We start from the raw sequence: 23,155 nt of genomic DNA on the forward strand, positions 1-23,155 counted from the left end.
GAGAAGACCTGAAAAGCAGCACAGGTTCCAAACACTGAGAATTAGCCAGGTTATCATCTAGCAGGGTGGGAAAAGCAAACTTCTGAACTGGTGCAGCAGTAACATAGCTCTACTCCTCATGAAGAAACCAATTCTACAGTAAAAGTTTTGACAAAAGCTGCAGCAATCATCCCCAGTTACAGAAAGAATTTAGAAGTTTCCAGTTAAAAAAAGGACATATTGCAGCTATTAAATCAGTATACATATGATGCATGCAACACTAGTAACATCCTTAATGCATTCGAGCATCTTCTGCTTGCTTTGAAAGCATAGACCTCAGTAGTAACTTTGGAGAAAAGAGGTTATTTTAATTTATTCACTGTTAATAATTTTGTATTATTTAAGATATGTACTGCATGCTTGGTCTCTAAACTCTGTGTGACATTGGCATTTCAAAGCCTCTGTGGTTCTATTCCTCAGGTGCAGTTCAAATCTGGAATCTGGAGACTTATACATAGCTTGAAACTGTAAATTAGAGATGATTATATATTGTTACCTCCAAGACAGCCAACAAATGATACCAGGAACAGCTGTTTCCACAGCAGCAGCATCTTCAGTCACCTAAATTCAGTAATTCTGGTTCAGTCTCAGGTGAATTGTATGTCTAGTCTTCCAGGTGCAAGGTTTAATAACCTGTTAAAAGAACAAACATAAAATTGAATCCCATGATAACACCCAAGAACTGGCTTCCTTGTTAATACACTTCATTATAAATACAATGTTGACAGATCCTCCAGTGTTCCTCTTTTTTCTTATGACTTAACCATCAACAGAAGATTATATATATGTCCTAGCCATATTTAACCCAGGTTTTTTTGTTGTTGTTTTCCATAGTACATCTGTACTCAGTATGCGTAACAGCACTGTAGAAGTCTGAAGAGAAAGCTCTAGCAACTGAAAAAAACACCAGTGAGCACCCTGAACTCAAGTGTGTCAGATGTAGTGACATGTTATTAACTAATTTGCTAGCTTCCATTTTTACCTTTGTTACTGGCTAGCAGACAAATGATTTGCCAAGGTTTACTAGCCTGGGAATGACATTGCTATTTTACTTTCAGTTTTTCCTAAAAAAGCCTCAAAGTAAATTTTTTTTGACAACCCACAACTGTGGGTTTTATATTCTGTGCGTGTCACTTCCCTTCTGAAGAAAGAGGATGCTGTGGTAGCTGGGAAAAATCTGAGCTTCTGCAGTACACAGATCAGACCAAGTGGTTCCTTTTGGATTTAGGATACGGATCAACGCACAGAAATATTAAGGTCAAGAAAGCAACAACTAATTCTGAGTAGCCAAATCTAAGATGTCTGAACTCATTTTTTCCATGTGAACTGTATTTTATATTATAGTTGAAAATTTCTGCTACTTCTGTAAATCAGGTGTCTGAATTTCAAGCCAAGCACCCCAGAAAGCGAGATCACATTCTGATACATCCCCACCCAATGACTTGCTAGAACTGCAGCTCCCCAGAAGAACACCACATGGCCCTTAGTCACAAGAACTATATCTTTCTGAATCCTGGGATGCTGGCTCATGAAGGGTACGTTAGCAGCTTTCACAGCAAGGCACATGGCACAGACAGCAGCATCCTCTCCTCTGTACTTCCAGAAGTATTGCTTTCTGATTTTTTCATGTGTTTCTAAAACAGAAAATAAGTGAACCCCAACACTCAAATTTCTATCAAGTTACAGGTATTGATTGCTCAGCAAGTATCTGCTGCCAGCAAAACTGGTACAAGAGGAAAGCTTACTGCAGGGGTACAGCAATTCCCAAGTACCTAAAAAAGTGGTGGTGGTGAGAATATCCCACCCCCAGGCAGGTCTTTAGAACAGACAGTTTGAGGAACCACACCCAGTTCTCAGACTAAGAATTGAGTAAATTTATTAGATGCAGCTAAAACATTATTGGTTTCTAAAATAAGTCATGTAAGTACAATAAAATCTGGTAGTTTGCATGTTAAAACCCCCCAAACAGTGTTTTGGCAACATTAGAATTCTTCCTTTCCTGGAGCCGGAAAAAAACCTGAGGTCAGATGCACACACTGAGGAGATGACAAAAGGAGTTTCTACCTTCCTTTATGTATCAGATCTGCAGTGCAAGTTTGGTTGGTTTTGTTTTTTGGGGGGTTTTGTTTGGTTGAAGGAAAAAACAAAAGCCAAATACAAAATGAGGAAAACAAACTCAAAACTTGGGTTTGATCATCCCCCACCTTGTTTCCAAGGGCCACATGCAAAGCCTTCCCCCAAGAAGGTTATCGGTGGGCAGCCAAACACCAGGGGCTGGACAACCAAACACTTGTCCAGGACTCAGCCCCAGCTGCGCTGCTTGAGGACCAGTTGCTCCTGCAGCCATCAGAAGCCGCAACAGCTCTAGTGCCACACCAGCCTGGTGCAGGTGCATCTCGGGACACCCCCAGTTTTAGGCTGCAATCCTGCCTAAGCATCACCATCCTTGTCCATGGAAACTAGTAATTTTATAGCTGCAATGTTTGCCCTGAGCAGTGAGGATAGCCAGAAGGGCAGAAAGGGGAGGAGGGGGAGTAGGAATACTAAAGTAGGTCACTCTTATATGTCAGCATTCTTGCAGTCCTACAAGGAAGAAAAAAGAAGGTGGAAAAGCTAAATTAATTTGATTTTGTTCTTTAAGTGCTCTGGGCAAAGTAGAACATGATAGATCCATCTGAGGCCAGAAAAAAAGTGCTTTGGCAGAAGCTAAAAAAAAGAAGTTTTATATGTGGGTATAAAATCGTAAAAGTACATCCCAACCTTTGTCTGCACTGTATTTTAATATCTAAAAGAGAGAATGGTAGTTACCACCTAGTTAATGTTCTAAGATTTAAACACTTTGTTTTATAAGATTTTGCCAATCTAGTATCTAATTCCCAAATACCTAAAATTTCATTCTAGCGTTCAGATTTATAGCTTTGAGACACATAAATATATCCTTATGCTCAATAATATGTCAGTTCTTTACAACAGAGGATGCAAATTCATACACACACCCATTTAACACCAAGCAGACACCAAAGCATAAAATCCTTGAAGTTTCTTCTCAGTTCCTTGTTGAGCAACAGCCTCCCCATTAAAGAAGGGAAGCTAAAAGGAGGTTTTCTCTGCCAATGCCATCCCAGTGTGCTGCCCATAGGTACATGATGGGTCACAGAGCATGAGACCCACCATGGGCTCCCTGCCCTCCCCTTCTGTACTGAGGTCGCCTTTGACAAGTCGGAGGATGGTATTAGGCTGTTTATTAGACCCTTGGTGAATACTGGCAGTGGAGAAAGCTTCTTGCTTTGAAACTGCTCAAAAAACACCCAAAAAATCAAGTATTGAGCACCACTGCAGTTCAGCTTTACTGTAACTTACTGTATCACTTGTATAGGTATTGTATTACTTGTATAAATCTAAAATCTAGATCCCCATCAGACGTAACAGAGAAATCCACTGTATTAGAAAGGTTGGAGTCAGTTACTACTTATAATGTACATAGTCCAATTATCTAGCACACGGAAATAACCTGCATCAGAACTATTCACTGCCAATGTAGGAATTCAAAAGTCAGATGACAATGCCAAGCATCTTTGTCACCTTCAAAGCTCCTAGATAACCCTGGCTGTTTTTCCGATCATCCACATTCAGAAAGAGGCAAGGAAAAGTAGAAGTAAAGGTCCCAGCTCCTTGCCATTTGATTGCAATGTTTCAAATATGTCACATCTTACAAATGGAGAGCAATGTACTATTAATAGCAAAGAATAATTTCACTTCCCCCTGGTTTTACAGAAGCAGAGGGGCAGATCCACATAATCACTTTGGTGCTTTTGGAAATAACTGGACTTAAATTACCTCTACAGAAATTCAGCACTTGGTATGTAAAGACCAGAAAGAATAAAGACAAGTAGCACCTGCTGTGGTTGGAAAAGATGGTAAAGAAAAGAATAATACTCACAGAATATTTAAAAGCAAATACAAATAATAGTTTTAAAATTAGAAAGCTTCCCAGTGTTAGATAGTGCTCTGGTTTCAGAAGTTGAAAGTATTTCAAAACAGTAAGAAAGCAAACCTGAATTGATGTGAACACACCAGGAAAAAAAATCATGTATTTATTATACTTTTCATTGGCTTTCAGAAATAAGTAAGTTCTTACGAGTTCCTCCAAGAAGTCTGTTGGAAAACAACCACAGGATAAGCAAGAAAAAAGACGCCAGCCAAACAAATTACATAGGATGAAAGCACACACACACACACGAAATTTAACTTGATTTTTCTTCCTTCAAAATTAGCTTCCCCAAAACTATGCACTTTCAGATCATATCATACAGCAAGTGATGGACAAGAAAGCCTGAAAGAAATAGAAAGTTTGGGAAAGGTTCAAGAGTCAGTAATTTTATTCAGTGACCTTGATTTTTACTACCCAGAGTCAGGTGTAAAAAGCAATAGTTCCCCAAAGGTGGAATTTTTATTTCTATATATAGAAGTGGAACTTGTCAGATCTGGCTGACATGTTCAAGTTAAACTTTGAATTTGAGCTGGAGGAATTTCTGACGTCACTGAGTCTAAACTAATCAGAAACTCCGGGAATTTAGGAGAGCTACGGAGACCTAAAACTTATTTTTCTGTATTGTTCACAAGCTACAAAACAGAAAATAAACTGATGTACTGACACTAGAGGTCACCATACCTTTGCAAAGGGAAAGATTTATTAGAATCTCATCTTGATAAATTATGAGATTAACGCTCTAGTTAATGATAAAGTCATCTCCACAGGGCATCATAAAAAAGAAGATGCACTGATGAGTGTAAAATACCCCTCAGTAACTTCAAGTAACCCTTTTCTGGGGGGAGGTGGGGGGAAATACTAATTTCTCTTTTTCCTCAAAATGAAATTACTGGCTGTGAAAAATCAGTTATCTTCCACATCATCAAATTAAGCTTCAGCTTCTTATAGTCCCTACTCTAAGACTGAAAGGAATCAGTGCCATAATGAAAATATTGTAGTTTTGTATGGTAACTACACACTTTTCCATGCTCAGTAAAAAAATAAAATTGAAAAATGCTAATATTGTATTTCCTTTGAATTTTCAAAAGACTATAACAAAACCACCATAAAACTACTATGTTTCTACTTAATTTATCAAGCTAGTCTTTCTCTAATACTAGATAATACCTAAACTTTGCTTTGATACCAAGATAGCCCAGTTCACTTGGATCTGACTGCATAAACGAATCCAACTCAAAAGTGCTAAAGGTATATGGAATTATCAAGTCAAGGGCAGGCCTATCCAATCTCAGAGTTGACCTCAAATTTTATTATGTTTTTAATTTTTTTTTAAAAATCAAACATAGTTTTGTTCCCTTGATGCAGACACGGTGCCAGCTCAAGATGATCCCTCAGAAGGGATTTCTGTCACTTGAAGGAATAGTTAATTCAACTCTGATATCACCCAATAGGCAAACCTAGAGAGTGAAGTATCTGAGTAATGTTAGAGATTGGAGAGGCTTTGGAAAAAAAACAACCACAACAAGACACAAAGGAAACACAGAATATTACAGAGCCAGCACTGGCAGCATACTTCTGAGAGAGATGTAAAATGCATCTAATACACCTGAAAGACTGCAAATAAGTAAGAACTGACCAGCTAAATGCTAAAGAAGCATGATAGAGTTAAAAAACCCACTAAGCAATACCATGGCTTGTTCCAAAGAAAAGTTTAAAATGGTGCTCCAAGGAAAATCGTGGTTGCTCTGACTCCTTTGGGGTCTCATTAGATCTTTGCTCCACAGGCACATGGTAGCACCACTCATTAGGCAGCAGCCTTTACAGGTAGCAATTGTGAGGCTGCCTGTGGCCTTCCTGTCCCTACAGGGATATCAACAATAGACAAATCAGGATGATGAAGTTGGACTTGAGTGCAAAAAAAGAGGAAGAAAGTTTTAGAGAAACTTCACTATTACCAAGCACTAAGCAGGATTAAAGTCATCTCCGGTGTGTCATAAGCAGTGACTTAGTTAAAAGTGTAATTTTAAACAATTTATAGAAGCTTAAAATAGAAGAACCAGCAACTGTCCTGTACATAGTCCTTTTACAGTAACTCTGCCTCACTGCATTTGTTGACTCTTTCAGCCATCACCCCCTGCTTCACCTGCCCATCCATTCTTTGCACTTGATCTAGATCTCTCCTGTACACAGACCACATAGGTGGTTCTGGTTCACAGAGCATCTTCCCTAGCCCTAAACTTATTTCAGTCCCTCCTTTTCCAAGTGGAACAAAGCACATTTGCAGTAACTGGATGCCCACTCTCCCTGTATACTAATCTTTCTCCAAACAGCATCACAGAGCCTCTCTGCTTTATACTTCTTATTCAGCACAACATTATGACCCTCTCTGAATACACCAACAGGGTTTACTGAACTTGGTATCTGCAGTTCTTCCATTTAAGAGCTATAACCACCAAAGAAAGCTTTAACTCAGCTGAGCCTTTTACCACAGGGACTTCCATGTCAACAAAACCACTGAAGTTGCAAAAGGAAAATAATTAAGGAATGACATTTATCTTAAAGCCCTAAGGAATCCTACTTTATTTTAAGACCATCACCTTCCAGAACTCTGTGTATCGACAATTTGAGAACCTCTTTAAATTTCGCCAGAGGTCTTTACCTTGCACCACTGCAGAGACAGCCCACCTCAATCAATTTTGGGACACCCATGGGAACACTTCACAAAAGAACTAGCTTTGCTTTTTTCCTTAAGTCTACAGGGGAATCTCTTTTAACTCTTTCAATTTAATCAATTACATGATACAATTTAAAATTAGTAAGCTTTTAAGCAACAGCAACTCTAGACCCAACATGCATGGAAGACCTATGTCAAACACAGTGAATCAAGTTTGAATGGTATATTTAGTTATTATCACCAAGATCTAAATTATGCCTATTTTTGGTGTTCGTACAGTGAAGGTGTTACACTGAAAAATTAACCTACCCTATCAGATTCAAAATATAGATATTAAATCCGAATTGTATTGCTCTTTTCTACATCATGAAACATCCACACATTGGTAAATACGGAAGTTGATGAGACAAAGTACATTCGCACAGAAGTTCACTCTTGAGACCTTAAAACTTATCTTGATATTATCTGCATTTTCTGGCCAACCAGTCATAACTTGTGATTAACCAGTTCAAAAAAACGAAGATATATGACTTTTTTTTCCATAATATTTTGAAGAACTCTAGTTACAGAAGCTGCTAGTATTAAAAATGAAGACTTTTACTCACAGAAGAAGTAGAACTAAGACACCTATTAGACACCTGCTTTGACAGTATTAACCGCACTGGCATCAGCCAAGATATTTGATTTCAAATGGCAAGAGCATGGTCCTGATATAGATGCAAGTGTGGATTCTGTCCTTGCTGCCGAGGGATGGCTCTTGAGCCCTCAGGAGCAGACTTGTAGGTTTGCTGCAGTGTTCATCTGCATACAGACTTTGTGTGCCCTAGTTACTATCAAGCTCACTTCGAGTTTCTAAGTAAAATCGTCTCTTCTGTGAGAAAACTGTACTTCCAAATCACATGGAAGGAAAGGTGTTTTTACGGCATACCAAAACTTTCAGGCTGCAACTTTTGGTGAAAATTCCTTACCTGTAGTAATCAGGAATCTTGTTGATTTAGCACAAAGAAAAGTTTGAAATTTTCTACAAGCGTTATTAAAGTTTTAAAAAAATACACATTCCTATTCACCAGTCATTGCTGAAAGTTACCTTCTGCTGTTATTTCAAATACCTCCATTTATTACTGTTACAGATTCCTCTATTCTTCAATAGATTACTAAATGCCTTCCCAACTCATGCTACACAACACCAGTCCAACAACATCGTGCATTTCAAAACACTATGATTATGTTAAAATTGCAATGCACCCTTGATGACACAACCTGAGCTCTGTCCATTAATTCTTCCTTCCTTGGAATAACAGTATTTCAAACCAATAACCAACTTCAAAAAGCTTCTTTTTTTCCCCCAGAAGACTGACCTGTCACAAATAAAGTATTTCCTCTGTTATTTTCTGACCCTTATTCCTATAATTTGTATGCCTGAAGCTTTCCCCCTGTAACTTACCAATATCAGACGCTATTTTGGTAACACACATGGGTCATCACCTTCAAGCAGGCGTTCCAAGACAGGTACTTCCAGAGGTCAGAAATTCTTTGAACCCATATGACAAGATGTCACAAATCACTTCAAAATAACCCAAGGCTCTAGAATTATGATAAATAAATCAAAGCTATTGGAAAAATCAAATCTGAAGTTGGTTGAACTATGCATTGCATAGGTGCAGTGGGGGGAAAGGGGGCAACCCGACCACCTGATTTCTATTTCCATACCTTGGATGACTACAAAGTCTGCATTTGCATTACCAGCTCTCCAGGCTGCCAGTGTTTGCTGACCATTAGCACAGCAAGCCTTGGGAAGGCAGGAAATGTTACTGATGAGCCAATACTTAAGTCTGAAAATAAGACCAACCTTTGGCAGTTAGGATTACTTTCATTAGCCATTCCTCATTCCCATATAAGGAGCCTTTGTATTAGCATATGAGAGTGGTCTCTGATGAGATACAAATAATAGAGTATTTATTTCACAACATCTTTGGTTCCATCTCCTACAAATCATAACTTCAAAAGCTTCTTTTATCCTGCATGGTTGCCCAAATATAACTCATCACTTTCTATTGCATACATAATTTCACTTTGATATTCCTTGGCGAGAACAAAGTTGATCTGTACATCTTGCCTTGTCCCAGCTGGCATTAACATCCAGCTCCCGCCGGGCACCATCTCACCTGGCCAGGGAGCCCCAGGAATGCTGATCAGGGCTTGCTGACCTGGCTCCAAGGGTTACCTACACCAATTTGTCAGTAGTTCCCTCCTTATCAAAAATTTAAAGACTGCTGAATTTCCAATAATCCTAGTACCCACAGTAATATCATTAGTTCAAATATTTATTTTTTTTTAAACAGAATGTGTCCTTCTGCCTCATATTTCTCCCATACAGAAGCGCAGTATCTACATAAAATCAGGGTATAGGACAAGCAAGACTCATCCCACCCTTGAGACAGGCTTCAAAGCCCAGTAACTGAAATTCAGGTAGTTCCATTTACCTGAACTGAGGCATCTAGGGAGCAGGAAAGTGCCACAGAGTAATAATGGACTGTCTAGTCCATCCACTTTAAAAGCACTGACAATATATTACTCTGTCAGGGCACTGCAACTCAAAAGCATACAAAACTCAACACAGAAATACTCTCAATACCAGACTATGCCAAATATTACACCAAGAGGCACCCGTGTTCACTAACTTTTCCTGACAAAAGTTACACTGATTTACAAAGCTCCCTATAATAAATACTGGTGCTGTTAGTCCCCAAAATAATCAAAAATGTACACTCTAGCCTTTCTGGTCTGTCTCACTACAGGAGATACACTACATTTCTATCCCATGAAATTCTCAGTTTAAGGAAGAGTTTAAACTGTAACATATCAGAAAAATCATTCTGTGCCTAGGAATTTTATAGCTGACAAATTAAACAGTCAGTGCACTTTGGGCCTGAAAAAACCAAGAGATTTTTGTAGGTTAAACAGTAACTGTGTTGCTAGCTGTATATATACACATATGCACACACATATTTACAGCTAGATCCATATTTAAAAAGTGTATGTAACAATATAATAATGTATACTAAACAGATAATTGCAGAAAAATCCCTCCCTTCTCACCCTCTCTTTCCTCCTTCCAAGTCTCATTAATGCGCAAGTACCTACAAGAACATTTATTCAATTTTAATGGCATTCTTGTCATACGCATAACTCAATACAGGCAAGAAATCTTCAATGCATGACCACCTCTTTAGTTACAACACCCAACGAAAACTTAAAGTATGACCTGTGTATTGCATTAACCAGGCATTTTCCAGAAAAATCAATAGTTACTTAACTTTGTTTCCAATGGAAAAAGAAAAAAAAAAACACCAAACAACAGAGATCTGAGGACAAGAGCCTCTAAGTATCTAGGCTCCACCTGTACCTCTCCTCCCTGAATGCCACCACAGGCCTTGTGGCTTCCTGCAAAGGATTGGGCTCAACTTTGCTTTTAAACTGAAAAATCCAAGACTTCGTATTTTAAGGTCTTTAATAACATATTTTAGTGCAGACTCTTCCAGCCAAGTTACTCAGAGCAAGAAAGGACAGTCTTTCCTACATTATGATTCAGAAGTCTGATGGCCAGGTTTTCTGTGTTGTTTGGGTTTTTTTAAACCACTACTTTGATTTTTTATTTTTTTTTTTTAATATAACAGCATGGAGTCATTACAAAAGCTAACACATGAAAAACACAAACAATTGTATTTTGTGACACTAAGGCAGATGATTGTCCCTTACATGGAGCCTCTGGCACACTTACACATAGGTATGAATTTAGCATTTTACTACTACACTATACATTTGTTTCTTCTTGACCAGTATCAATAAAACCTTCTAGACCAAAACTGACATAGAATTGATGCAAACTTGTTGGCAAGACACACTGCTCCACACCAGCAGCAATGGCATGTTTCTCTTCTTTCCATAAGCCTCACACATAGTTCTCTTTTTTTCTCCCTCCCAGCAGAAGCAAGCCAAGAGGAAGAGAGCAGGCTTGCTGTCTGTCTCCTGGACAAGCAAGCAGAGGAAGAAGCCTGCAGGTGAACACAAGGGATCCTTTGTTGTTTCTTTAGCTATTAGACATCTACAGTTTTTGCCACGATAGGCAAGGGTGAGGTGTCATATATCACTGAACCAACAGAAAATATTTGGTTTTGAGGTCAGCACGTATCTTCTAGTACAACAGTCTTTCAACCAATATGTATGCACTGGATAGATTTGCTTGAAAACTCAACTTGATGTGATATGGAACAGTTTGGGTGGGGAAGCCAACAGCCACAGGCTCCCCTGGAGAGCCTTCTGCTTTGAAGCGTAATGCATCCTTCAAACTGCCTCCAGTGATGGAGAAGCTAAACATGGTGCTGGGCCACCCATGGTGCCCTACATCAAGGCAGCTCCTCACAGGGAATAATTCACATCAAACCATCTTACGTGGCTGAAGATAACAGACCAAAACAGCACTGGGGGAATGAACCACTGTAGTCCCAAGCTGAGACCTCACCTTGCAAACTGAAGGACCAGCCCCTTTCCCCACATGCTCCAGCCACAACCCTTGTTTACAGCCTGAAAGCTGACATGAAATAGGTAAGGGTGATGTATTGTCTCTGTTTAACTGTAAAAGAAAAATTAATTCCCAAGTAGTAAGATACCAAGAGAACAAAATGGCATAAATGCTTCAAGTACATAGGTAAACAAGAAAGGAGAAAAAAAGTTTAAAAATGTGAGGCATTCACATTTCATATATAGTCTTACCTGCCTTTTCTTATTCTTTTGAAATATCTATAGCCTGGGAATGGAGGAGTTAGATAGAAGAATTCACCAATTTTAGCAAGGAACTGAGCTTCAGGAGATACGGCCACAGGTACCCTTAATTTATCCTGTCTGTGATTATCTCACTCGAAGTCACATGCAAGAAAATAATCCCCTGCAGCATAGAGCACTGATGTGAAAGGAAAGAAAAGCTCAAAGTCACAGCTGAATGGTTATAGCTGAACCCATTTCAGTACTTTCTTCCCTTCTACTTCTTACTTGAAACCAAGGCAGCTTAATCTGCATTGATGTCTATGAAGTTTCACTTTAAAAGTTATTCAGCCCGAGAGACTTTCCTCTCTCATGAATAGAAATAAAATGCTCAAATATTTTTATGCAAAGTTTTTTTAAAAGAGAAACTATGAGATATTGCCTGAAAACTTGAATACTGCATTTCAGCCAAATTTCTAACTACTAGCAGAGATATTAACTTCAAAGTGAGATTATAACAGAAAAAACACTTAAACTGAACTACCTGGCAGAATAATACCCATTGGAGAATACGATAAAGTCATTACAGATGTTCAGTTGATTAGTACGGCTGATTAGCTTGCACATGACAATACACTGTTTAACAGCACCAAACCATTTTATGGTTACTATTAAGACACAGAATATGGTATTTTCTAAAGTATTTTTATTTTGATTTTAATAGGACGCTACCCCACTTCCTCCCACTCCTCATTTTCCCTGTTTTGCCCCACACATGTCTGCTCCCCTCCATTACTGCAAAATTAATTCCAGCATCAGATACACGCTTGCTTTGTTAACTCACCACTGGAAGGGAACAGTACCCAGATCCCTACAATGGAAAGTAAAACGGGAAAAGGAGGAAACATGATGAACAATGAAGTGACAGCAGGTAATCTCAGTTTTGCATAATTTAGAGATTATAATTATTAATTGGGTATCCTTGTTACTCATGTCTCCAGGCAGGAAACCAAGTCTCAGCATGAGACCACAATCTGAAAAAATGCAGAATACTAGAGGTGAAACTGACTGTTTTTCTTCCATTGATACTAAAAGAGGAATATTAGCATCTATCGCAAAATTACTGCATGCAACCACAGCTGATCTATGGCCATAAAAAGCAGTAAAAAAGTACTAGACTTGAGTTTCATAGTTGTTTGGCTATCCTTTTATCCCTCCCACATAGTAAGGTCTCACTTTCAGGAAAAAAAATAATTTACAAAAAGCAGTGTTAATTACTTAGCAAGATCTCTTCAAGTATCAGTACAAGGTTAGACATGATAAGGACTATATAGGCTTTGCTGGGTAAGTTTGACAGCTTTGGTTTTAAAAAAAAAACAAAACTGGAAGGAGCAGAGAGCTACACTGAGATAACATTCAGTGGCGATGAACCTAAGAATGTCTAGAGTACTGAAAAAAAAAAAAAATCTATTTCTTGACTTGGGAACTAAATTCAAATCAGGAAATCTCTGGCTGACAGAGGTTCAAAAACCATGGAAGAAAAAGATAGGGAGGGAAGTTAATTGGTTTGTAAAGTATTAAAACTACCTTGATGCAAAATGCCCTGGCAGGAAAGCAATCCTGCAGAAGAGTCATATAGAGAGAGTGCATGGAATTTGCACGAGGGATGGAGATGCAGGAACAAACCCAAATTTAACTTTTGAGGTTCAGAAGTATTAGTTCATCCTACTACGACTACTAGTATTGTTCTGAAATCACTTGTGGCACCAAAACATGTCTGAAAAACAGCTTCAGAGAACTTACGCTTAGAGCTTTACTAACCAAAAAGCTTCACTTCCCAAATACTTTACATTTGCTTCAAAGAAAAATTCTTTTCCACTGTGTCTAACAGGAAAGTAGCAACAAGCCCCAGACTCCAGAAGATGCTGTTTCTTTTGAATCTCCAAGGTTCACTTTATGTCTTAATGCACTTGGCAATGCTCTCACTACTAATCATGTACTGCAGACCAAGAGAAAGCGCTTTTCCAGAAATGACCTCAAACTAAATTTGTAATTCTTCAAGAACCAAAAAACCCACTGAACCAGAAAGCTCAGCCCTTCTGCAGTGGGCTGCAAGCAGCCAAGTTGCGTTACTCCCTTTAGCAAGATTCACTACCACCTCTTATTTAAAGCACTGAGTGGAAATGGTTTCTATAGTTTAACAATACACCTGCGTTTTGAGCCAGGAAAAGAAGGAAGAGGCCCAAGGACAACAGAAATCCTTTATGAACAGCTCCACTAGAGACAGGCTACTTCATATCACTGAATTTGTATTTTTCATGCTACAGCCAAAGGAGTAAAGGCTCCTGGACAGTCCTACATAAAACTTTTTCCTAAACCTCTACAACCTAGAGGAGTATCCCTTAGTACTTTCCAAATGTTCCTACATAAATCAAGATCTTCTGCATTACGTTTTTCTGAGCTACCCTCATGAAGAAGGAATACCCTCTATGAAGAATAGGTACATGTGTGTGTCACATATATTAGATGGGTTCTTACTCCTCCTTGCAGTGAGAAGTTATTCTATGTTGAATATGAAATTTGAATATGAAATTTGATTAGTCAGACCTGTGACCTAATGCATGAAAGACAATGCAATTACTAAAAAATTTGGAATGTCTCTGCATCCTCCGTTGTAATGGAGAGGGAAGGTGAAGATCGGAACTTGTGCTGAAACAGAGACATAAAGAGCATATTATGCCTGGCTTTAAGTGCTACCGTTAAAGCAAAACAACAAAGTATAAACTCATCTATAAAAAAACCTTGTACAAGTGTACTTGAAGCTGTGCCTACAATGCATATGTTTTTGTCATAAAAAAATGTTAATTCTACAAAGCCTTTTGGAGCCTTTTTTGACTAACAAGACCATTAAATTCACCTGACCATACACAAAGAAGCAGAATTTTTCAAAGCCTAATGGTTAAAGAGGGCTTTCAAGACTTCTTTCACATTCCTGTAATATTAATTGGATCTACATATCCTTGTCATAGTGGAGAGGAAGAATACCATAACAGAACTTTTTCAATTGATGATAAAGCGTTGCTGGGATCTTGTTTCTAGAAGTACCAGTGTCTTTCAGTTAGAAAAGTCTAAGGTATGTAAAATATATCCCAGCGAAACTAAGAAGGGTTGTATTTTTTACAAGTCCTCTACACAGTGCAGAGAAAACTTGTGGAATTTATCAGAATAATAAATCACTCAGGACTCAGGAGGATTTGCAAAGGAACCAGATAAATAACACAAATAACAAGCGTGCCCAGAATTACAGTTTTCTACATTTCTAAGTAAACAGGGGCTGCAGCCAGTGCTGCAGGACACAGCCTGTAGCTGCCAGAGGCAGAGGGGGAACCAGCTCTGCCAAGCAGCAGCTCTAGAGACACAGATCCCATCAGGCTTGTTGCACCCTCCTCCAGGTAACTGGCATTGGCTGTTTGCTGGCAACAATCACCCAAATATTCAGTGTGACTTCACATAACTCTGAGACATTGACAGTAAGTGATGGCAAAAGGCAGATCTAAGATGACTTGGAAAAAAATGTTATTTCTGTTGCCAAACCTGACCTGGTTAGGGACAAAACAAAAAAACCACACCCACCAAAAAAAAACCCACACTAGCACTTTTCTATCCCCCCAGTTCATAAGAGTAGCAAAGCCTATTTCCATAAATCCATTATGGGTTAAATTTAACATATGTAAAGTGTAAATGTGTGGTGCATCACTGCAACATTAACATTTCTTTTGTGCAAATAAAATAACAAATCAGTTCTCTGCTGCAAGATCTGTTTGTATCTCAAAGAGCTTCTCCTATGTGCCACTTAGCTAGTTCAAATCACTATGTCATACTACTTCCTAGGAAGTACAGGGATAAATTAATCTGAGAACAGTATGTTCATTACCACCTTAATTAGGCTGACTGGACGAGTTGCTAAATCTTTTGGAAAGAAAAAGTGTGGATTCTTACAACTTCAGAATTTGAGAAAACTTAAGTTAGAATTGCAGATAGTTAACTTTCCACAGTGCTAATTGCCCAGCTGATGTACTTTAAATTTTTCTGAAAATATGGTGGAAATGTTGATTCTTCCCTCCCTACTGCAAGGAACCAAGGACTGGGAAAAGATTCCCTTTGTTACAGTATTGCAAAGGGCATAAGGATAAAGGAGATTATTTTCTTCCGCTTATTCTGTTGAGATACCTGGAGAGAAAAAAATATGCGATTTTCCCCTTTCAAATGACGTCGTATGCATCAATTACAAGTTCCAAGCCTAGTACTCTTAAAAATGTCACTGCAGACTTATCTGCCGGAAAGAGAGCATCCTTGGACACAAAAGGAAAAGTACGTCTAGGTTATTAGCGATTTATAAGTTTGAGGCTTCCACATAATTCTTTTCACACTCTGTAGAAAGCTTCAGGGAGCAGCTGGCAACTTCTATCTCGAGAGTATCCGAGGTTCCCAGGAACAAAGTGGATACCCAATTAGAAGTTAAGGGGATAAAAAGACTGAGACCACAAGTCGTTGACTACTCTGCATTAAGTGATAAGAGTATCCATCTTGGAATGAAAGCAGAGAGAAAACTTCAGGTTTAATCTCACCAAACTTTACTACTGTTTTCTATCAGTTTCACAAGTTCTACTGTTTTATTTTTTAAAAATCCCAACTATGTGAAAAGTCTAGGAGATTTTGTTCTTTCAGAATAACATACAGGCATGAGCAGTTAACTATGCAAGTTATCGAAATCTGTAACATTAGGATGTTCAGATGCTGGTGGAAGAGAAGATTGTATGTCAAAATAGCTCACCAGCAGGAAATGCGAGGTGGTGGAGCTTTGCAACTGCCTTAAGCTGCTTAGCTTCAGATAAGGAGCTTATACAACTTCCTTAACTCTGGAGTACATTCAACAAGTGATATCAAAACAGTTTTCAAGCTAAGTTACACTTGGGACAGATGCCTCTCGAGTACTGACATTCTGCCCTCTTACCAATGAAAGAAGCCAAAAAACCCCAAATCTGCATCTGTCATGTGTCATCATCATCCCGTCATCCCCTCTCCCCCCCCCAAACCACCCACCCACTAGAAGCTAAGTACAGTTTAGTAGAGAATGTAACTGTCATACTTGTTTTCCGTGATATTTCCCTTGCACGACATGCAACATCTGCACAGTAAGCCCAGCTGCTGAGCTTTGGCAGTATGAGTAAGAAATTGTTTTACAGTTTTTAAGTGGAGCCTGACTATGAAGAAGCTGTTTTGCAGTCATCTGGAAATACTTGTAGAAAGGAGTATAAATACTGCAGTTACTTTAGTCAGAACAGCAGACTTGCAATGAGTTGTTAGGATCTTTTAATTTTAAAATAAATGAATCAACCCACAATGGGTCTAGTCAAGAATATTCTTGGGACAGAATAAGGACAAGGTCAAAACATTACAGTCTTACAAAAGTGTTAAGTTGCAGCAAAACTTGGACTTGAATAAATAATGAACATGAAAGGGACACTATGCTCCTCCTGGAAGTTGTTGAAGAAAACATGGAAAAACTGAGAAAAGTCTGTGATCCTTTTCTGAACCCCAGGGCCCTATGGAGAGGCATCAAATGCCACCATCACCACTTCCAGAGGAAACCCAACAGCAGTGTCAAACACCAGGTCAGGACACTGCAGTCTCCATGGTGGATACATAAGGACTGGTTCTCGGAGAGGCTGGGACCACTTGTCTCCCCACACAGGGGCTTCTGAGGGCTGTGCTTTTGAAGACGATGGTGTGTTTCTTGATGAAGACTCACTTCAGCCGTTTTGTAGGACAGATCTGCAGAAGGGTTTTCTGGTCTAACAAGCGCACCTGATGAAATACTGGAACTTTCCAGTATCTGGATTTTGGTGTGTGAATCAGTTACGTGGCAGGGGAGAACTTACTACAAAACAAAATGCCAAGCAAAACTCACAATCTTTTGCTATTCTTCAAGGAAGAGGAAGGAAACCCTACTTGTTCTTCACATAAGTTACAGAAGAATAGCATTGTTAGACATAACACCTCTTCTGTTGGCTTATCAAGGAAAAAGGATGCTCAAATAGACTAAACTACGGCTTTTAAAGCATTAGAAACACAACTCTTTACCAGAGCCATACAGATTTTTAGCTTCTTTAGCAATAGAATAGCAACAATAGTCAACGTGAGAGTCAAAATCCAATAGCTACAACAATTATAGTGAGAAATTGATAAACTGCAAGATCTATAAACAGATTAAGCTAAACATATAAAAGGAAAACTACCGTATATATGCAACTACTTCAGTAATTGTATTTGATTCCACAAATTGTTTGCCAGTTCTCTGTAAGGCTTCATTGCTTTTTCCACTATAATTTCAACAGCATTTTTAGAACAGAAAAGATGCGAGACAAGCAACAAGAGGAGCAGTGCTATGTGAGAAGGCAGACCCTCAAGAGCGGGGGAAGAAGAGGAAAATAACTCCGGTTTACATTAATTTAGCTACTTCTGGGACAACAGCTTAGTCAAGAGGAGAAAATAGACAAACAAGTAAATGTTCAAGAATGGGCGAAGTGTTACACATGAGCAGCTGCTGCCCTTTATCTTGTCAAGAAGAGAATGATATTTGAGTGCACTTCCATTGCAGCTGAGCGGTGATGGCAACAGAGCTCCTCAGGGCTGCACACAGCAGCACTGGGCTCCACAGCTTCTGCAGGCCACAGGTCCAGGTAAACTGGCACCCAACTCTAATCAAAGAAAAAAAGGTTTTTGGCATGAATTGAATCAGCCACCTTCTACCAGGTTTTCCATCAGTTTTAACAGGGAGCTGTTTGGTCAAGAAAACATATATACATTCTTCTTCTTTCAGTATTAATGACGAGATCTTTAGTCTACAAGAAGAAAACATATATTTTCTATGGTGTAAAAAGCTTGGTATACAAATAGAAGCTTTTCAGATATCACTAATGACATGCACACAAACCTAACAAGTACCTAGAATCTCTCTGTAAAATCAATAAATCTTTATCTAGAGGAGGTGCACATTACTAAAAAGATATGCTTAAATGCTCAAACAGACACTAGGGACCGCACAGTTGAAAACCTCACATGAAGGACTACAAACCTTAGGAACTCAAGTTCTGTTTTTTCCCCAAAAGACTTAATCGCTTTCAAATTCAAGGGTTGGGTTACACAGATGCATTTTCAGCAGCAGTGTTGATTTTGCCTGTACCCTTGCCTAGTTACTCACTCCTTAGGTGATGCCAGCACAGCCATTTGTCAGACCTGCAATGAACGAAGTCAAAGAGCTGATGCAGGCTAAATTAAAGGGTTACTAAGGGGATAGATGACTTGATCCTCTGTATGTCTCCCTTAACTCAAGGATTATAGCTCAGAAACAGCCAAGTCACTTAGGCATCTGTTTGTTTTTACTCATTATCCCCCAAATCTTTCAAACTTAGGAGGGATTAAAAAATTTATTTAAATTACCTCTATTCTTAACCGTATCTCCTTCCTGACTGCTAAATTAGATTTGTTTATCCTCCTCCTCTTCTGCAAGCTTTAGCTTTGCTTTTTATCCTGTAAACCAATGACTGCACATAAAGGAGACTCAAAACCTTGTCTTGTGCATCACTTGGAAGTGGCAAAAACTCCCAAGACACATGTAGCAATGCTTATTTTCCACCACAACTCAGCCTGAACTAATGAATTCTGCAAATTTGTAGGTAAAACTCTCATTTCTATTTTAAACTATTGCCTCTCCCCTTTTTAGTATGGCAGCATCATCTGGAACCTCCTGACCTCAGCAGCTTGCTTCAAAATTTAATGGAAAAAGAGGTAAGAAAAATCCTAGAAGATAAAAACATGAGAGCTAGAAACTGATACACTAAAAGGCCAATATAGTAATAAGGCTGATAAACATAAAACCTCTCCCTGTTAAAGTTATTTTAGTTTGTCTGGTTTAAAATCAGTTTACAGAAAAGATAAAACAAGAGAATCAATTCAAGTGAAGAAATCAAATAGTTCTCCATTTTAATGTTATGAGGTTTTATAAGGAAAAAAAAAAAGGAAGGAAAGAAAAATCCCAGCAAATGGTTCAGCAGAGAGGCTCAGCATCATCATATTGTACCTCTCCCTTGCAGGAGACCCAAAAGCTGCCCCTGGCTGCCTTCCTCACCTCCTCCTCCATCCTTAGGGAACTGCACAAGTTGAGCCAGGGAAGGTTTAGACTAGATATCAGGAAGCATTTCTTTACAGAATGGGTTGTTAGGCATTTGGAATGGGTTGCCCAGGGAGGTGGTGGAGTCCCCATCCCTGGAGGGGTTCAAGAGTAGAGTCAACATAGTGCTGACGGATCTGGCGTAGTTGAGAACTGTCAGTGTTAGGTTAATGGTTGGACTGGATGATCTTCAAGGGGTCCTTTCCAACCTAGTTGATTCTGTGAAGTGCAGATGTCCTGCCTGGTGAGCAAATCTGTCTGGCCAGGGGGCAAGAGGGTAGAAGAGTCAGCTCTAAAATGAAGTGCTGCGGCGGTCCCTGTTCTACTTACAAGTACTGATTCATAATGAAGAGACTAATAAACACACCGTTTTCCCCTGTGTTCCCCTGGGAGGCAGGATGGGTGATGAAACGCAGTAAACCTCAGGAATTTACAACACCCCTACTATGCCACCGATGGATGATTGGTGCTTTCCTTCACCTCTCCCAAGTCTCCCCATCTGCAGAGATGAAATAACAACCCAAAGAGTTCTTTGCAAAGTTTGAGAGCTATGTGTGAGTTCTTTTGAAAGAAGAGTTAAAAATTTAGTGTCGTCACTGTAGATCTGAATGTGTTTGAAGTAATATGCCCATAAGTAGCATCACACAATCCACAAGATAAACATTTATCAACCCTATACACCCATTTTGCACATTGCCAACATTTCTGCATATTTCAGTACTCAAGGTTTAAAGGGATTCTAACTATGTAGTTCTTCATATTTGCTGATTTGCATTATCTTTTAAGAATTCACTTCTTTCATAAACACAGATGAAAGTGACAGATTTCTCCCCCCCTTCCATTCATTGGTACTCACTCCCACTACAGTAGTTACACTCAATATCCAGAATCTAATTTTTATGGAATAGCAAATATAACCCCATTCAAACCCCCAATTTAGAGCAGTAGGCAGTCACCCACTCCATTCAAAGCATATCTACCTGAAGAGCTGGACTGGGATCCCTGAAGATCCCAAAGCATCTGACTCCCCAAGGTCATCATGACCTTTAACTTTTAGTGTTTTCTAGTTACAAAAACTAAAGATGTTGGCCACAGAAGAAAACACAAGGGACAACATAATCAAGTATACAGAAAATATTCCATGTGACTTTTAACAAGGCTTCCATAAAATTTAATATTTTATCTATCAGTTATTCCACACATTAGTTACTAAGGCTTCCCTCTGCTGTAAGATGATCAGCTTACTACGAACAGCCTTCAATGGGCTTCCTCCCCCTGAACTTTCTGGAAGCATTGCTTAGCAGCATTTCCCATTGATATAAACCACTATATACAGTGTCCAAATCATAAGATCTGGACATAGGAAAACATGCTTGAAAAATATAATCTGATAATAATATTTAGCTACTGGTTTGATCTGTGGTCTCAGGGAAAAATTCAGTTCCAAGCTTCATTGAATAGTTACACAAAAGCACTTGGAATCCCTCAGTAAGTTACACCCACTACGTTTTACAAGTCATTACGCTAACAGATGATTCAATTCACATGTTTACATGCACTCATATAAGAAAGAGAAGAAAAAAGTTAAAAACCCTATCCTTTCCACCTAGACTACCCAAAGCAGACACTCACTTTCATACATTTATCTGCACAGTGAAAAAACACTGTATTTAGTCAACACAAGCAAAAACTAGGACAGATGGAAAGGAAGGAGTTGGAGCCAGCACTAGTGTATAATGAATGCCAATTCATGTACAAAAACATTAGGAGTTTTCCTAAAAAGCCGGATGCAGATCTGAAAAGTCCAGAAGCTGGTACCAATACTTAAAACTAGGGCTTACTTACCCAAAGTGGCAAGGCTACTCTCTTGCAACTTCAATCAATCAATGTTTAAATATATCTCCCTGTGACGTAGCACAAATGTTTTCAATTGCCTTTTAATAACTCTAAGGCAATATATTTTAAATCCCAAGGTTAAAAGGAAACAACTGATATCATTAGCAGTTCCACTGTATGGACCAATGAAGTGAAACTTAAATTTAGTACAGAACAACGTGACAGAGAAATTTAGTGCTTAATAAGTTCACATATGTTTCAAGGGCAAGTATTTATAATAATGTGCCCTTGTAATTCAAAATGGGAACAGTGGCCTACCAATAATTCAGGCATATACTCCATTGTTAAAAGAAAATTTTAAAACCACAACAAAAAAAACTCCACACCATAAAAATTAAAAGGTTGATTTCAGTCTGAACTCAGCTCTACTCCTTCCCTTCAGTCTCAATTCCACACAAGCAGATGTGAGCACATGGCATGAAATGGGGCATCCCACCACCACAGTGGATTGGCAATGGGCTTTTTTTCACTTCATTCTGGGTGGTCAGGGCAGTCGAAAGGCTGCAACGAAGGGCAGCCTCCACCTGGAACAGCCTCCCCTCTGTGACCATGCCCTCGATTCGCCCTTCTCCCCAGTCATGGTTGGCAGCAGGAGAAGAAATTAAGAGCACCAGCTGTTCCTTCTAATATACTTCTGGTTTCTCCGCAACTGTCACCTCCTTGAGTATTCAAAGTGGTCAAATTTTAGAGGAGATGGGATGGAGAATAGTCAAAGCATTGTTGGAACAAAGTCCAGTCCTACCACCTCAAAAAATGCTTATAGTTAATATAGTACTGATGTCTTTAATGAAGCGGTTTTAAAATGCCCTATTTTCTGCTAGATAAGAAACACTAAGAAACTGTACAATGTGATTTAATTTCTTTACAGCAAGAAAGAAATGCTCCTATTACAGCCCCAAGAGCCTGCCCCACCTGCAGAAGTGAGATTTCCTCCTGCATCACTGCTAAGCACCTACTCCAGGGCTCGAACTACATCACAGCCTAGAGAAATCCTCCTCACCAGACAACCACAAGCTTCCAAACAGAAACATATGGTCAAGGAGACAACCACTGCCAACAGGAGTTAGGGAAGATCCTTATTCAACACAGTCCTCTCCTCTAACTGTGGAAATGCCAAAAACATCCCACCTCCAAACCTGCAGCATTTCAGTAATATGCAATGATTACCTATGTAATCATTATCCTACACTACTCATGCCATTACATTTATAAATCCTGCTGTTTTAAAGTTGTATATCGATTGCAGCAATTATTTAGAATTATTAAAAAACACCCTCTGGTCCCTTATTGCAATGAACAATATAATTTCCTGCAACAAAATATTTAACTTCAGACAGAAAACTCAGTAGAATAACCTGAAAGATAAGGTATTTTTCCTTAACACTTTTGAAGGGCTGAATTAATGTTCACCACTATTTTCCACAGCATCTGAATGATCAGATTTCAAATAACGAGGCTAAGAACACAGAGGGTCTTCTACTAATCTTAATAATGGAAAACACTCAAAGTGCACACACATGTGCAACAGTGTATATGCCAGTAGCTCTTGATCACTAAGCTA

The 23,155-nt window shown here is 39.0% G+C and overlaps 1 protein-coding gene across 2 annotated transcripts in view; it reads right to left on the reverse strand.

Moving 5' to 3' along the window:
* The window catches only part of LOC141964402 (contactin-3-like), a 113,345-nt gene that overhangs the window by 82,382 nt on the left and 7,808 nt on the right, over positions 1-23,155 (reverse strand). For both annotated transcript variants that reach the window (XM_074914753.1, XM_074914752.1), the window contains exon 2: positions 536-672. In XM_074914753.1, coding sequence (XP_074770854.1) covers positions 536-590 — 55 coding nt within the window. In that variant the 5' untranslated portion in view covers positions 591-672. The remainder of the gene's footprint in view (positions 1-535; positions 673-23,155) is intronic.

This window comes from Athene noctua, chromosome 10 (assembly GCF_965140245.1).
Source record: "Athene noctua chromosome 10, bAthNoc1.hap1.1, whole genome shotgun sequence".
Taxonomy (NCBI): Eukaryota; Metazoa; Chordata; class Aves; order Strigiformes; family Strigidae; genus Athene; species Athene noctua.